Raw genomic sequence first — 17751 nt, 5'->3', positions numbered from 1 at the left:
TGCTTAGCAGTGTGCCTGGCATGTGTTTTATAAATATTAATTTATTTCTCAATCTTTCATTTGAACTTCACATGATTAAAATGTTCATTTTAAGAGGAAACCAATAGATTTGTTTAGAGTGTGCTAGAGAGATAGAAAGCTAGAGAGTGAAAAATAAAGAGAAAGAAAAGGAGAGATTATATATATATACATACATATATATATATATATATATATATATATATATATATATATATCTTTGAAAGTGGGATATGAACAAAAAGTCCCTTAATAATCAATCCCATGGAACAATTGGCAAGCCACATACAGAGAATGAAAACTTGTGAATTTGGGTTAGTTTCAGGAACAGTTACATAGGAATCGCCAAAGGTTTGGTCACTGGATGCAGTTTCTCTCCCTTGGATTCGCCAGAAACAGGATAGAGGTGGGTGGTCTCAGGCGTGAGGCTGATCTCTGCTCTGCCGTCAGGTTCACACTGGATAGTCCTCAGAAGAAACAGTGCTCTAGTCCCTGCCTTTTACAAGGAAGTTTACAGGGAGTTTACAAGCTGAAATAAAATCACTGGGAACAGAAGTTCATTTGGCTATTTTGGGAGAGGAGGATGAAGCACTGTTGTGAATTCTGGTTGTAAATTTAAGACTCCTGGTGGCAGAGCTCTGCACCTGGCTAACAAAATCATTAGCCTCTGCAGCATTTGGGCTATGGCGACATTTATATTAATGATCTACCTGAAAAGCAAAAGCATGTGAACTGGAGGGAGGCAGTACTTAAAGGTAGGAATAGATGCCAGCACTTAGGAAGCAGGCAAGATGGTGAAACAGGCCACACACAAGTGATTACTCAACACAGGAAGGGAGTCACAGAAAAGGTCCAATCAGAAGAATAAGAGGCAGACAAGACTGCAATCCTGTGCTGAAAGTGACTCCCATGAGGAGGGTTTGTCCAACATTATCGGCGGAATATGGAGGCAGCTAAAGAACTCCACACCATCTTACAACTATTAGGCACAGGATTTTATGACATTTCTAGTACTAAATTTAAAAAAAAATAGAGCTGTGGTAGGCTGAATAATGGTTCCCCAAGACAGTCCATGTCCTAATCTCCAGAACCCGTGGTTGTTACCATTTGGGGCCAAAGGGTTTTTTCATTGATGGCATTAAAGATCATGTGGGGCAGGGGGGATTGTCCTGGACAATCTGGGTGGATCCAGTATAATTATAATGGCCCTTAGAAATGAGAGGCAGTAGGAGTCAAAGGAGGGAGATGGGAAGATGAAAACAGGAGGTTGGAGTGATGGAGGCAGGGATCATAGCCAAAGAGAGCGAGTGGCTTCCTGCACACACCTCAACCAGGACAGGGGAAACAGAGGAGCCTGCAACTGATGTACATGCCCTTGACTGGAATTGATCCCATCACTCTTCAGACTGCAGGCCAACGCTCTATCCACTGAGCCAAATTGGCTAGGACATATAGTTGTTTTTATTTTTACCATTGTTTTATTGACTGATATCTCAGGACCAGAACACATGCCTTCAGATACCGACACTTTCCAATGCGCTAAAGCTGACTCTCCTAATGTGCATCTAATTTCAATTTCTCCATTAGGATAAGCATCTTCCATTTTCCAAACAGCAGTCTAGAGCCCACTGAGAGAGAGGGCGTGATCTATGGGTTACACAGGTGTGGTCTCCCCAGCTTGAGCCAGTGGCTGAGTTTGTTTGTCCAAAAGCAACACATCAATTTGTTTCATCAAAATTGTACCTAGACACTACCCTCAGAGCCCATGAAGGCAACCACTGTATCCCAATAGGATCTTTGAAGCTCTTTATATAGGAATCAAAGGAGCCTTTCCAGTACAGACAGAGGAAAATGAATGAAGAGAAGTTTTTAATATTGGCTTTCTACAGTGAGCCTTCCAAGTATATAAGAAGACAAACAAAGTCCGCATTTTACATATTATCAGCCAGAAAATAACCCTATAATTTTGCAGGAAGACAGTGATATTCACATACTCACCTTTCTTTGCTTTCACATTGGGTACTAGATCTCCTGTAATTGTATAACTTCTAGTCATTATGCAATACGATGAGCTTTTCGTTGTCTTCCAGAGGAGAGAAGAATATGGGAGGCCTGGGGCTCCAAAAGATTTCAGGCTCACCAGCTAAATATTCACCAGAATGGGACACACCATCTAATGGCTCTCTCGTCCTACAATCTTTGTTAGGCAAAATGCCTCATGTCATGCCCTTTCCATTATCATTAAAGTTCGTGCTTTAAAAATTAAGACAGAAGAGCAGAACACTTTATCTAAGTGATGACTTGTAATAGAGTATGTGGTTTTGACCTTTCTGATGGATTCTCTAAAGCTAATGGATTATTATTTCCACAATACTTTTTAACAGCTTCTCTGGAATGTTTTAAAAGAGAAAATAAGGGGATTATGTTCAATGAATTCTATACAGGGGTGGACAAAAGTAGGTTACATAATACAAATATTTATACAATAATTAGCACTGGCCGGGTTGTCAGTTGGTTAGCTGGTCATCCCCATATGCCAAGATTGAGGGTTCGTATCAGGTCAGGGCACATAGAAGTATAATAGTAACCAATAAATGCATGAATAGGTGGAAAACAAATTGATATTTCTCTCTTTCTCTCTCCCACTTCCTCTCTCTCTCTCTCTCACTCTCTCTCTCTCTCAAATCAATCAATAATTTTTAAAAAATACAATACTTAATAATACAATAATAAACTTTTAAATACTTTCAAGTATAAACCTACTTTTGCCCACCACCATATAAAAAAAGGGGGGAGGGGGCTCACAGCAGTACAGAGAAAGAAATTATCAAAGAAGAAGTGGTCATCTGTAGAAATGTCTCCAGCTGTCAGGACTGGGATGCCAGTGAACTGAAGTAGTAGAAACAGGGTCTCTAGACAAGATGGGATAGTGAAAGGCTGGATGACAGGACGTACTCAAGTCTGAAATCTCTATTGGGTCAGAGTATCTGAATGGTGCCCTTTCTTCCTGGTAGAGAAGGATCTAGGATCTAGGATTGCTCAGGTGTCCAAACAGCCCCCTGCATCAAGGTATTTACAAGTTTCCTGTTCTCACTTTCCCACCCCATGTACAGATTCCAGAAACATGGCACTGATTTGTATTCCACTTATCTAGCTCTGCTCAGCACACTACCCTAGACCTTTGTGCTCCAAATAATAACCCATATTTTGCAATTTGGGCAGGGCTTGGGGACAGCACCTATGGCCCCCTCATCTCAGCTGGGTAGCTTGAAGCCCACATGTTTCACAGTTGCAGCCAGCTGTCAGCTGGGACCTTAGCTGGGGCGGTGGTAGGAACACCCACATGTGGCCTATCTATTTGGCTTCCTCCCAACATGGTAGCTGTGTCTGCAATACAAATGTCCTGAGAGAATGAGGCAGAAGCTTCTTCACTTGTGTGCCTTAGAAGTCACATCGTGTCACTTCTACATGAGTCACAAGCTTACTTAGATTCAAGGGGAGGGAACATAGAGCTCACCTCTTGACAAAGGAAAGCTCACTTCATATTTCATGTTTCAAAAACAGCACATGGGCCCTGGCCAGGTGGGTTGGGGCATCATCCCAAACATCATAAGGTTGCAGGTTTCATTCTGGGTCAGGGAACACACCTAGGTTGTGGGTTCCATCGCCAGCTGCGGTGCCTATACTAGTTGGAAGCATCCAACTGATGTATCTCTCTATGTCTCCCACTCTTCCTCCCTCTCTAAAAAAATAAAAATGCATCTTCCTGTGAGGATTTAAAAAAAAGCACGGTTTGGCTCAGTGGATAGAGTGTCCATCTGCGGACTGAAAGAACCCAGGTTCGATTCCAGTCAAGGGCATGTACGTTGGTTGTGGACCCATCCCTGGTGTGGAGTGTGCAGGAGGCAGCTGGTCAGTGTCTCTCTCTCATTGATGTTTCTAGCTCTCCATCTCTCTCCTCTCCCTTCCTCTCAGTCAAAAAATCAATAAAATATATTTTAAATAAATAAAACACATATGTGTCATCTTTACAAAATATACTGCAACCCAGTCTGTCTTCTGGAAACTAGTAAATCCAGATACAGACACATCCCAGATTAAATATGCCATTATATATATAGCAATTCTCTAAGATGTTGTATCCAAGGCAACAAGTCTATTAAATTTTCATCTACAGGTATTGACATCTGCTTACATGGACCAACGTAGGTATAACCACATAAATCAAATTTAAGCTCAGGTCATTGCATCATTTGGGATGCAAAGAAAAACATGGCCAGAAGCGATGAAGATAAAATAAGTCATCTTTTCTCTTGGTGCATCACAAGAAGAGGTTAAGTGCTTGGTAAAACTATAGCAATATTTTCAGGACATTCTATTATCACTTCCTAAATTGATGCTTTTGTAAATGTGAGGGTCAGAATTATTAAACTGTGCTCTATTGGTCTGGAACAAAACTCCTAGGGGTGAAGAAAGTTTTGTAGTAAAGTCACAGAAGAGAACACGTAGGCCTAGTTGAGACCAAAAAAATCAAAACCCTACTAAAACATGCTAAAGAAAGGCTATTTTTCACAACAGATTAGAAGAGACTTGCTTTCTTGATCTGTCTCTGTCATTTGCTAACTGTGAGTTTTGAACACATATTTCTCTCCTCTCTAGTATTTTATTTATTTATATAAAAGAAATTAAATGAGTGAAAAATGGCGAATTTCTTTTCATGAATAGCTGTTCACATAAAGTGATATGGAATCCATTAACTAAATCTAGCCCAGGTTCTGTTTTATAAAACTGCCGAGCCCCACCATCAACAAATGTCACAGTGTCTCAGGAGCCAGAGGTCTCCTGGCTATCCTTACAGTGGAAAAAAGTCCTCAGAAAAAAAGGCGATTATGTGGACCACAGGGCATGATTGCAATGCTGACAAAGAGAAAAAAAAATGAGAAAAACAAAACAAACGATTGATGCTGCCTGTGACCTTCCACAGAGCATCCACTCTAAGACGAAGCAGGAATGAAGTAGCCCTTCCTCTCAGACCTGTGGGGTTAGGTGCCCAAGGACCAGTGCAGCAGCATCACTACCAAGATCTGTGGTTCTGACTATCATGATTCTTAATTCTCTGTGAAGTTTCCTTATCATTTAAAAAAAAGGGGGTGTGTGAATAATAATACACATGTTGGTGTCCTAAATATTAAATAAGCCAACACAGGTATGTAGCACACTTTCTGGCACACAGTAATCATTCCATAAACATGGGACCTGTGTCTCATCTGTAGCTCAGCATCTCTGGCTCATCAATGGACAAGACCGTTTTGACAAAATGATTCTATGGAGCACTATTTGGAAGAAGAATGGGGGAAGAGTCACCAAGAACAGTCTCAAAACGGTAATTTTGGTCACTCTTGTAAGATTGATTATGCATATCTATGAACCAGAATACAAAGCCCAGAGACTGACCCAGCTAATGGAATTTAGTGTTTGATAAATAATGCAATTTGCATGTGTCTGTTTCTGGGAAAATTAATTCTATATTTTAGGAGATTCTGTAAAATAAGGAAGAAACTATAAAAATAAGATCATTTGTAGTTAGACTATAATACTTTCTGGTTCAACACACAGTCATTTTGTTTCCATCTAAACTAGAGAACTGTTGATCCCCAAATAGGGTGTGGTTCCTTTTCATCCAAACACTAGAGAACTCCTGGAAGATTGATATAATACTGTGGGTTTAAGTAGATTGTTGTTTATAAGCAAAAAAGGGAGAAGGTTTCCTTTAACCGTAATATAATCACCTGATCCAGGAAACTAATCCTATCTAATAAAGATGGGATATGCAAATTGACCATAACTCTGTGAAAAGATGGTGGCACCCACAGCCAATAAGGAGGAAATAGCAAATTGATGTGACAGGGCGAGAGGTGGAAGGTGGCTCTGGCCAGAGATGCTGACCTATGGATGAGACACAGGACCCATGTTTATGGAATGATTACTGTGTGCCAGAAAGTTGCCACACACCTGTGTTGGCTTACAGTCTACAGAGAGAAGGCTGAAAGGTGGGGCTGGTGGGAGCAAAGTGGTACCATCAGCCAGAAAAAGGAAGGCCTATTCTTGCATGGATCTTCGTGCTCCCAGCTTCTACAATAGTATTGCTATAGCACTACTTAAAATTCATCTGCAAATTTTATTAAAATTTCTCCATTGTCTCACTAGTGTCCATTTTCTAGATCAATTAATTTTCCCACACGTCATTTAATAGTAATGTCTCCTTAGTCTCTTCCAGTCTGGAACAATTCCTCCTCCAGCCTTTTTCACGATGTAAATACTTTTGAAGAGTACCAGTTACTTTGTCCTCTGTTTCCTTATTATTAGATTGGGGCATGTATTTTTGGCAATAAGACATCAGAAGTGTTGCTATAACCTTCCGGCATGTTAAGGTTGAATCTGAAGGCCCCTCTATGTGTCTTGAAGCCTGAGAAGCAGGAGCGACCATGTCTGAGGGCAGGAGAAGAAGGAGAGAGAATTTGATCTTCTTCTTCCTTCTGGGTCTCTTTAGGCCTTGGGTGGGGGCACTGAAGGAAGCTCATCCACCTTGGGGAAAGCTCTCTCTCCTTCACTCAGTTCACCAAGTCAAATGCTAATCTCTTCCAGAAACACCCTCACAATGCACCCAATGGTACTGCTTTGCCAGCTACCCAAGCTTCACTTTGCCCAGTCAAGCTGCCTCATAAAATTAATCATCACATGATTAACCACAATCAATGCAATCATGAATAAAACCAACTAGATTGCAAATTGAAAACAGAACCACACTCAAGAGAGTGAGGGGGAAAAAACGAACGCAAATATTTTAGGAAGACAGTATTTGAGTAAATACTATAAGACTGGAGACAAAAATAACTATAGAGATAGTGTACACTAACTAATAAATATGTGGTTTTTTTTTTTTCACAGTTCTGAATTTATATTCACTGAGGAAGAATTTGACTTCATGTAAACACCTATTTTAAGGAAAGGAAGAAAAACCATTCTCCCAAATATTTATTCACTCGTTCACTCACTACTCTCTCACTGCTCACTCATTCATCATATATTGATTCAATCTTTAAAATTAGATAATCAACCAGGTTTTGACACATACTCAAGAGTAAATAATCATTCAATACATAACTTATAAAGTAGACTTATAAAACAGGACTCCTAAAAACCACATATGTTGGGAGACTCACCATTGAAATTAACGTTGCGGATGTACTTCAACAACTTCTTGCCCCCAGCTTGCTCCATCTCCGGACAGACGCCCCGGTAGTCCGCACAGAGATCCTTGTTCATGTGATGTAGGGCATGAGCCATCGCGTAGACTGCGTCAATCACGAACTGAACTTTCCCCTCCTGCTCATAGTTGGAATCTTTTCCAATTCTCTCCTGTCCTGCACATTAAAACAAGAAGCACACAAAGATTGGCGTTGAGTAGAATGTTGAGTAGAATGTCCAAATTTGCCTTTACTTTCAACTATGCTTATATCAATCAATGTTTTGAGGACTAGGATGGTACAAGCCACAGAGCCACATGTGATCACCATATTAGGTAGTTTTTAGTAGTGGACGTTAGAGCATATCACACTAATCTTTCCAATCATTATTACACGAATGTCGGAAGCAGCCACTACACTATTCAAAATGTGGTGGTCCCAGAGAATCAAGGGATCACTGGGATTAGGAGCTTGGATGTCACATTCAAATCTTTAAAGCTAACTTACTCTAGAAAGATCAAAGGCTGAAATGAAATTATGGAAAACAAATAAAATTCCACATGGAACTCAATACCTTCTATATATCTACCCCATCCACCTTCTCGGTTGACTGTCTGATTGATGGTATTATTGGGAACTCATATACTTGGGCTAAAAAATTTGGTATCATTTTTCATTGTTTCCTGACTCTAACTCCCCATTAACCACATACATGTACATGGAGCTAATGAGTTGCCAAGTTCCATCAGTTCTACCTCTGATACACTGAACAGTTTTGGCCAAACTAAAAATGCCCTATCTAAGGGCTCCTCGTCTCCCATCAGGATGCAATGCCACATGTCTCCATCTACTCATCCCTCTGTGTCCATCTTTCCTACTACAAAGCTAATCACTTCATCCTCATTCTCCAAATGCTTCAATGGCTCTCCATTGCCTCCAAGCCTTTTCCAATGACAACTGAGAATGTTCATCCCCATCTGCCTAGTAACAGTGAGAACAGACATTGTGTCCCCAACCCCACTATGCTGGAAGCTTTGCATACATTTTTTCTAGCCTCACTTTGTGAGATAAATATTATTTATCCTCATTATCCAGATGGGAAAGCTGAGCCTTACACAGACTAAATCATCTTTCCATGGCCATTTACAGAAATTACAGACAGATAAATGATGACCATTCAGGCTTGTCAGGCCCCAAAGCCTTGTCCCTATGTTAGCCTATCCTAGGCTTTCCCTACATTTTTTTTTATTGCCAGACAGGTACACTTTTTTTTTTTTATCGTTGTTCCAGACAGGTACTTTTTTATTGTTGTTCCAGACAAGTATGGCTATTTTTTTCCCTGAATACATCATAAACTCCAATGTTAGACAATTTTTGCTCATGCTCCTTACTTTGCTAGAAATGTCCTTCCCCCTTGCTTTTGCCCATCATAATTTAATTGTCTCTCCATGGTACAATTTAATGGTAGCCTACACTGAGCCCCTCAATCACAATGAAAGATTTTACAAAACACTTCCAATATTTATTATAAAATTAATAATAGCACTATATTTTAATGCTCTAACATCTATCTCCCAGACTTTCATTTCTTTCCTTATTCCCAACATTGAACAAAGCATTTAGTATCCAGCAGATGCTAAACAACAGTTATATTAAATTACACAGTCACTTAGTTCAAGGTATCAGGAACTCTTCAGACCTCTCGTCCCTCCATGAGAAATAATGAGCCACTGATCACCTTCCACTTTCACAGCGCTAATCCCCAAATTGTTTCCCACAGCGCATTTGTGTAGTGAAGACACAACAGGAATTCTGTGCCCCATCTTATTCTCCTGAGAAGGGTTCCAACAGTTACATAGTGGTAGACTTCTTTACCAGAGAATTGTTTGGAGCATTTACTACTATAAAAAAGTATAATTTCCAAGAAGAAAACTCAGACTTTCCCAAATTACTTGAATTTGCATCTTTCCTTTTCAGAGTTACACATCACTATCTTATAATGCAGACCTTCTGTGGTTTTTGTTACATTTAAATATCAATCAACTGATGCTCACTGCTAGTCACTTGAGTTAGGCCTTTCTGAATGTTTAGAGGAGGATTTTTTTCAAATGAAGTTTTTATTGATTTTTAGAGAAAGAGAAAGGGAGAGGGGAAAAGAGAAACATCAATGTGAGAGTGCAATACCAATTGGCTGCTTCCTGCCCGCCCTCTACCAAAGATTGAGCCCCACAACCCAAACTTGTGCCCTGACCAGGAATTGAACTGGTAACCTTTCTGGTGCACAGGATGACACCCAACGAACTGGGCCACACAGGCAAGGGTTAGTGTAGGAATTTTCTTTTTTAAGGTAAAATTCCTCATGAATTCCTTCTGCTACTTCCAATTCAAACCAGAACTAGAGGGCATTTTCTAACACCGCTATGTCCCCTTTTTCAGAGAAAAATGCTCATTCTTAATGATACCATTGTGATTATTCATTCATTTTATCCCATGGTATGCAGATAACATTTTCAGAAAAACAATCATGTCTAACAGTCTAAATAATGTAATGTCATGAAAATCTTTGGGCAAATATGTGCTTTTCACTTTTTGTCTGGGTATTTTGGTGATAGATTCTGAGAAGTGAGGCTGCATTGTTAAAGAGTAAATTCATATGTGTTTTTGCTAATTATTGGCAGATTGCTCTTTAACAGGTTTGTACCATCTTGCTTTCCCACAGGCAAAAGATGAGTGTGTTCATTTCCCTACCACCTCGCCACCCAAGTGTATTGTCAAACTTGTATCATCTTTAATCAGACATGAAAAAAGATGCTACAAGTGTATTTTTATTGGAAATTTTCTTATTTTGGGGGAAATTGAACATCTTCCTTTAAAAGAGCCATTGTATTTATTTTTCTGTCTATAATTTAGCCCAGTGGTTGGCAAAATCATTAGTCAACAGAGCGGCAAACCGTGGCTTACGAGCCGCATCTGGCTTGCCAGCCACAGTTTGCCGACCACAGACTTAGCCAATTGTTGTAAAAAGTTGGTCATTTCACTATCTTAAATGGCTTTTTATTAATTAATATTAATTCCTTGAGATTAAGTACAGCTATTTTTCCCAGTTTGTATTTTTTTAAAAAAATTTAGGTATTTCTTTTAAAAATAAAATTACATTATGTAAAAATTGTGTTTTGTTTTGTTTTTTAATTATCAGGGTTTTTTTTTTATTATTATTGCTTGTGGATTTTCAGTCATGTTTGGAAAGAAATATCCCCATTCTCAGAGTATAGAAGATCCATGTTTTCTTCTAGAATCTGTTTTTTAAAGATGTATACCTGATCCACTTAAAAAATATTTTGGTATACAGTATGAAAAATAAATAAAAATTTATCTTTTCCACATAGCTCTTCAGTTATAACATATTACAGTTTAACCTATATAATAAAAGGCTAATATGCAAATTGTCCCCTCGACCAGGCATTTGACCAGCAGGCAGGCCAGCCAACTGCCCATGTCCCCTCCCCCTGGCCAGGCTGGCCAGACCCCACCCATGCACAAAATCATGCATCAGGCCTCTAATACACACACACACACACACACACACACACACACACACACACACAGTGGCCAGATTATTATATGTTCAGAAATCATAATCTGGCCACTCAGAGTGTGTGTGTGTATGTGTGTGTGTGTGTGTGTGTGTGTGTGTGTGTGTGTGTGTGTTGCAGTGTGTATTATCACTGTTTTTTTTTTTTTTTGTCATATACATAAAAGCTATTCTTTGTTTTATTCTTTGTTTTATTGTGGTTACTATTTCTCAACTCTCAAGAAACAATTTAAACATAATGCAAGTTTGAAAGAATTTTCCAGTGACCCCACCATCCAGACATTTTACTATTCTTATTTACAGGGCCATTCATTTTACTAACATTCATTTTAAAACCTGCTACTTTACAAATTTCTCTTATAATTTATAGTACTTAAAAGAGGCAATCTTGAAGGCATTATGACCACTATAAAATATATACTATGAAATGGGTTCAGACTAATAATTCAGGAGAGCAGTTTCTGAACCGTACTCATAAAGACATTCATCCCAGAAAGAATGCCTTGAAAAATAATTGCATTGTTTTAAATAATGAGCAGTTTTATTATTTGTGAAATACTGCTGGCTTTATCCCTCTCTTGGAGAGACACCAGGTACCTTAGAATATTAAAGGCTCTAAGACTTAAGGGATAGATTTGTCTTTGGGCTTGTCAGGACTAGAAAAAAAAATGTACCCTTATATATCAAGAAAATCAGAAGTGACCAGTTCATAAAAAAATAAAATAAAATAAAGTTACTTCCCCTGCTGTGGCAGACAACTGTCTGTCCCTTCCTGAGAGTCTCTGCTATCAGAACTCTATTCTCTAGAATTGTGGCCTACTGTAGGGGTGAGCGGTTCTGGACTTCTTTTGAGCCTCACTGAGTCGATTCTGTTTAACCCAATCCTATTTCTTTCCCCAAGGGCTAATGTAGGACAGGCATGGTATCTAATTCTAGCCAGTGAGATGGAAGAAAGGAGTTTAGTTGGGAGCTCCTGAAAGACTTTATTTGCTTTAAAAATAAAATGGCTCAATTGTATCAAAAGCAACACACACACACACACACACACACACACACACACACTAACGTTGAAGTTACTCTAGTCATTTAGTGGTCCTGAGGAAATTACACAGCATAAAAATGACAGCAGAATAAAAATGTGTTAGAGATATGAAGATACAAGTGAGCTGTGAGTTGCCAAATATTTTTCAAATTCTTTGAACACTACACTTCTTATCCATACACCACTTTATAACATTCTAAGGGACAAGTATTAAGCATGACTCCCCCACAAACAAAATGAAAAAGTGAAATGCAGTTTTAAAGTGTGGCGATGCCCTGGCTTGCATGGTTTTGTGGTTCTGTTGAGTGACTCTCCTTTATGCACCAAGAAGTCCCTAGTTCAATTCCAGGTCAAGGCACATACCCAGGTTTGGGGCTAAATCCCTGAGGGAGGTAGCTGATGAATGTTTTCTCTCTCTCTCTCTCTCTCTCTCTCTCTCTCTCTCTCTCTCTCTCTCTCTTCCTTCCTTTCTCTCTAAAAGATTCAATAAAAACATATGAAGAATAGAAAGCATGGTGATTGAGACATGGGTGAAAGGAAGGTGAGGGGGTTGACGTGGCAGATGGTGTAAAGGGGATAAATGTTGATGGGAAAAATAAAATAAAAAATTCAAAAATATATTTATTATAGATTGAAGTAAGAAAAAAATTACTTTTTCCTTTAATTCTCAGTTAATAGCTCATCCTTCCCATTGTCCTGATTAACTGAGGTGTCATTACATTCTTTCCTTGGATAAAGGCCATCCTTTTCATCACGTGTCTCAGAAAAGAGACCGAGGTTGAGGAAAAATGAGGTGAAACAATGAAGCTTATCTTTTATGTCAGCACACGAAGAGCCTTGCCCTCTGAAGTCTTCTGGTTTTCTGCTCCATTGTCATTCTTACCCAAAGGCTCCATCCAGTCTTTGAACCTTCTGTTGACTACACTGACCATGGCACCGAGAACAACCCATACACTTCCACTACCGGGATTGCTAGTGTTCATTCAGTTGGTGAGGATTTCTCTTGGCAGGACCTGCTTTACCTTGCCCATTTTCACAGACTGCTTCCTCAGAATGCATGCCTTAGACCACTAGTGAGGGGAGGGGGGGGGGAGGCATAGAAAATTTAAGGAAATATGGACTTTCGTTATTTATATTCATATTCCAATGGGGACACCAAAAGAAAGACAGGATGGGAGCTGGGCAGGAAACACGTGGGAAGGTTTGCTAACGCAGACTTGAAAACATACCAGAAAAGATCAGCCCATGTGAACTGGTCCAGGCTCACCATCTGTTACTAAGGAGTGAACATTTGTGAGTTTTATTTGGATTTCATGTATGAATTGAAGCCATGTGCTTTGGGAAGACCTCTGTGAAATCATGCATGCTTGTGCTGAATGTGCTTTTAAACCTTCCATTCAATGCATATTATATTAGTTAACATAAAGTCTCAATCTTAAGTACTTCTTGAGGCTGAAGTCTGAGTATTAATGTGTATAATGAACTAAAATACTAATAATTGAAATCTATTGCATGTACATTATATCTACACTTTTGCCAATGACAAATACCCCTAATAAACAGAACAAGAATGTACCACAGGAGATTTGAAGATAGAGTCAGAACATATTTTGATTGTGACAAAACAGGTAGATACTGGGTAAAGAGAACACAAGGCCAGCAGGCTTGACATCATGGAGTGCTAGGGCAACATGGCAGGATTCAGAAAAAAGCCTTACTAAGGTTTCCCAGCAAGCCTTACTAAGATGCTTCTTCAGTCCTTCCCATAACTTAAAAATAAGTAACTCTGTTTTCTTGATAACTGCTCCCCTCCTGAGCATACATTTATCTTTATAAGATGAACTAGTAGCTCTGTGCACAAATTTGTGTGCCAGTAGCTCTCTGCAGGGCCTGGCCGCTCTGCGCCCACTGCCCAGAGGCTCTCAGTGGCCCAGAGCCCATCTGCAGCCGGGTGTGGAATGCTTGCCTTGTCGCCAGGGTGACAATGATGCAAGTATTCCCCTCCCAGCTCCCAGCCCCCCCCCGCCCCGCCCCTTGGCCACTCCATGCAGCTGCCTAGAGGCCCTCCGTGGCCATGGTGTCAAAGCAAGCATTCCCCCAGACTGTTCATGCTGCCTGCTCTCAGCAGCCGGCCTCCAGCAGGGCTGAGAGGACGGGGCTCCACCATCTTTGTGAAGGAGTGATGATCAATTTGCATATTACCCTTTTTTAGATAGGGTGTTAATAGTAAAATAAGGTCATGTGTTCAGAGAAAGTGACTTTGTTGCCATCTCTTACAGCAACCACATTTATAGAATCTCAGAGTAACAACCCATGGCCTGCAAGACTCAGATTCTATAAATGTGATTCCTACCAGGACAGCACAAGGAAAGTGATAACTGGGATAATTTCCTCTTCAATTGTTTTTTTATTTTCAGCATGCATGTAGAGCCAAAAATGATTTCAATAGTCAAGCTAATCCTGATTTTCACATCCTCTTGTTCCCCCTGCAAGGAGGAAATGGATGGTTTCTTCTCTGGCCTCTCCCTCCAATGGAAATTTCATTCCCAGAGAAATCAGTGAAAGCTAGCAGAAGAACAAAGAAAACAAAGCAGAAATGCCAGACTACTTACCAACTGATTCTCCACCTCAGCAATTTTCAACCTTTTTCATCTCATGGCACACGTAAACTAATAACTAAAAGTCTATGGTACACCTGAACATCTATTCAATTTTTTTGCAGATCTGATGAAAATAGGTATAATTTTGATTCATTCACATTGCATAGTTATTGTTATGTTGGCTGTTGTCTTATTTATTTATTTATTTATTTATTTATTTATTTATTTATTTGCCAATCTAAGGGAAACAGGGTCAGTGCCTCTGACTAAAGAGTCAGGTATCACATGTTTTAAAAATTCTTGCAGCACACTGGTTGAAAATTGCTACCCTACGTTGATGGCCAACATTTAGTTGCAATAGAAACCTTAATATCCTAATGGTGTATTGTGGCTACACATTAAATACTCCATTGTAAATTCAAAAGTAGTCTAGCAAGGGAGGAAAACAATGTCTAGCCACAAACCCTCCTTTCTAGTCATTTTCCATGCAGAATGCTTCCTGGAGAGCTATTCAAGTATTACTTAAAACTGTGGTTTCTTCTGCTAGTGCATTTTCAATTTCCAGGTTAAGTGCAAGCACAGGTAGTATGCAGACAGTAAACTTCGCTGTGATAGGTTAGGGTGAGGTAAGGTAGATTTCACACAATGCACAGAAGGATGTCTCAGTCCCAATGTTTACAGCCCTCAGAAGTTTGGAAGGGGTTTGGAGAGACTCAACCAAGACTAACAGTAGGCTGTTGTAGGCAATGCTAGCCAGCTTAGCAAAGGTAAGAACAGTGCATCTGAACCCCACAAGAAAACTCACTGTGACAATCAAGAAAGAGATGTGTTTTCTTAAAGTAGTGCACTGATTCCTTTTCCATTTCTCACAGACTTTCTCTCCTCTGATTTCTTAAGCCAAATTTCTACTTCTACAGTGTTGGTTGCTTCTTCTATGTAAAAATCATTAGTGAAGCATTCTTTCCAGAACTTAATAAAATTTTAATAACTAATAAAAATAATACTGCTCTAGATGCCTATCCTCTTAACCCATTCTTCATCAACCCAAACCCCTTTCAAATGGGGTGTTGGCCTCTGAAATTCTGTTTGCCAGGAGTTGTATTCAGCTGGAACTTTCAGAATATTAACAAAATGACTTATCCAAAATGCAGTGAGTTGCCAGATATAGTAATTGGTCTGTACAACTATTAGGAATAGCTGCGGAAAAGTTGGTGGGAATTTTATAGTCAGACCAAGGTGACAACACTGAAACCATTATATAGTCTTTTTCTCACCCCCTCACACTGTGCCCCCTCCCTCCCATCCCACTTCATCTTTTTCCTCCTCCTCTTGCTTTAGACATTATCAAGTAAGTTGATTTAAAAAATGGAAGAGAGAGAGAGAGAGAGAGAGTGTGTGTGTGTGTGTGTGTGTGTGAGAGTGTGTGTGTGTGTGTGTGTGTGTCTGTGTGTGTGTGTGTGAGAGAGAGAGAGAGAGAGAGAGAGAGACAGAGAGAGAGAGAGAGAGAGACAGACAGAAAGACAGAGAGACAGAGAGATCTGAGCCTGAACAAGCTTTGGGATATATAGACTAATTTATAGGAAACACAGAAAATTAGAATCACATAAATCAACATTACATAGCAAAATCCAAAAGTGAGACATTCTACAGAAATAATATAAGCTGTTTCCTTTAACAAACAATTGACAAGGTAAAAATAAAGAGGAGCATTTTTAGATTAAAAATACCTAGATATATAAAATATGTTGTGTTTGCATTTTTAGATCCACATGTGAACAAACCAACAGTATAAATATATTCGTGAGAAAAGTCAGAGACTATTTGATGATAATCACCAAATGTTGGTTTTGTTTGTGTATGTGTGTGTTTGTGTTATATATTAAGAGCATTTATCTCTTAGAGATGCATATGGCAGTATTAAAAATATAAATGTTAAGATGGACTTTAAATTGGCAGTAATGAGAGAAAAAGAAGTGGCCATGTGTGAAAATAAATTGACCACATATTGAATACTGTGTGGTTCAGTGATGGGTACATGGGGATTTATCATACTGTTCTCTTGGCTTTTGGGTTTGAAAGATCTCATTATGCTAATGTAAATAAAAGAAGAGGGAAGGGAAAGAGTATGAAAACAAGGAAGAAAAAAAGAAAAAAGAAACAAACAAAAAAGAATATTGGGATTAAGAAAAAGGGAAATAAGGAGGCAGTAGAGATGAAGTTAGTTGTATTTAAGTGACACCTACTATGCACTTGACACCCTCATAGAGACAATGGATACAGATACAAATAGGTAACCCTTTTATGCTCCCACATGCTACAGCTCCACTCAGATGCTATTATGCAAAACCAGATGTCAATTCTCCTGTCAGGTCTCACAGAATGATTTTGCTTCTGAGGCAGTTATGGAGGGACATACATACTATAGATGCTATGGCATATGGGTGGGGTCTTTGACTCCCATGGTCTAATGTCTCTTACTAGCAGGCATGCCACTGGCACCAGGACCCTTTGCTTCCTGAGATGCAGATAAAAGGCATAAGGGAATTCATCCCACTGGAGGGTTTGAAAGGACATCTCAGAATAATCACCAATGTTATCTCATAGAAAAAGCCATTACTTAGTTCCATTTGAGCTGTGTATCTAGTTTTAGTGACTGAATATAAAGGGGGAATATATATATATATATATATATATATATATATATATATATATATATATCCCCAGAGGCAAGTCTCAATCTTAAGCATTGCTATATATCCAAAACCCAAAACAGCTCCTGGGATATAGTAGATATCCAGTAAATATGTGTTTAATGAAGGTTGGAAGAATGAATGCATATACTTAAAAGTAAGGAGCAAGTAGCATCTGTAAATTATTAGAAAAGAAAGGTTACAATCCTTCACCCTGGATAGCTGGTGGCTGAGATGGGGAGTTTGATTCAGGTGACCAGATGATTGTAGGCTGAGATTGAGTGAAAATGGCAACACACCAAACCACGATATTTGGGATCATTTTCTTCAACTGGGTTCTTATATGGCTAAAGACTCTGCTCATTATTGCTTCCACTAGTTTCCACAAAGTTACTCATGTAAAGGTAAAAATAATATTCTGTGAGGTGTTTAACTCAAGATTCATTTTACACCAAAACATGCAAATGAATACATATATCTCCACCTATAGTTTTGACCAGTTAGTCATGGTCACTCAAAAATAAAATAGATAGGTTCCTTCCTATGGAGTCCTAATGACATT

The 17751-nt window shown here is 39.2% G+C and overlaps 1 protein-coding gene across 7 annotated transcripts in view; it reads right to left on the bottom strand.

Annotated features, from left to right (window-relative positions):
* The window catches only part of GRM7 (glutamate metabotropic receptor 7), a 736691-nt gene that overhangs the window by 247767 nt on the left and 471173 nt on the right, over positions 1–17751 (bottom strand). For all 7 annotated transcript variants that reach the window (XR_006741094.1, XR_006741093.1, XR_006741092.1 and 4 more), the window contains exon 6: positions 7242–7442. Coding sequence is in view for 3 of the 7 variants with exons in the window: in XM_045579111.1 (XP_045435067.1) it covers positions 7242–7442 (201 nt within the window). In the remaining 4 variants the exon portion in view is untranslated. The remainder of the gene's footprint in view (positions 1–7241; positions 7443–17751) is intronic.

Source organism: Pipistrellus kuhlii, unplaced genomic scaffold (genome assembly GCF_014108245.1).
Source record: "Pipistrellus kuhlii isolate mPipKuh1 unplaced genomic scaffold, mPipKuh1.p scaffold_m20_p_11, whole genome shotgun sequence".
In the NCBI taxonomy this organism is placed as follows: Eukaryota; Metazoa; Chordata; class Mammalia; order Chiroptera; family Vespertilionidae; genus Pipistrellus; species Pipistrellus kuhlii.
Note: the sequence above shows the minus strand (reverse complement) of the source record. Positions and strands in the feature narration are given on the sequence as shown.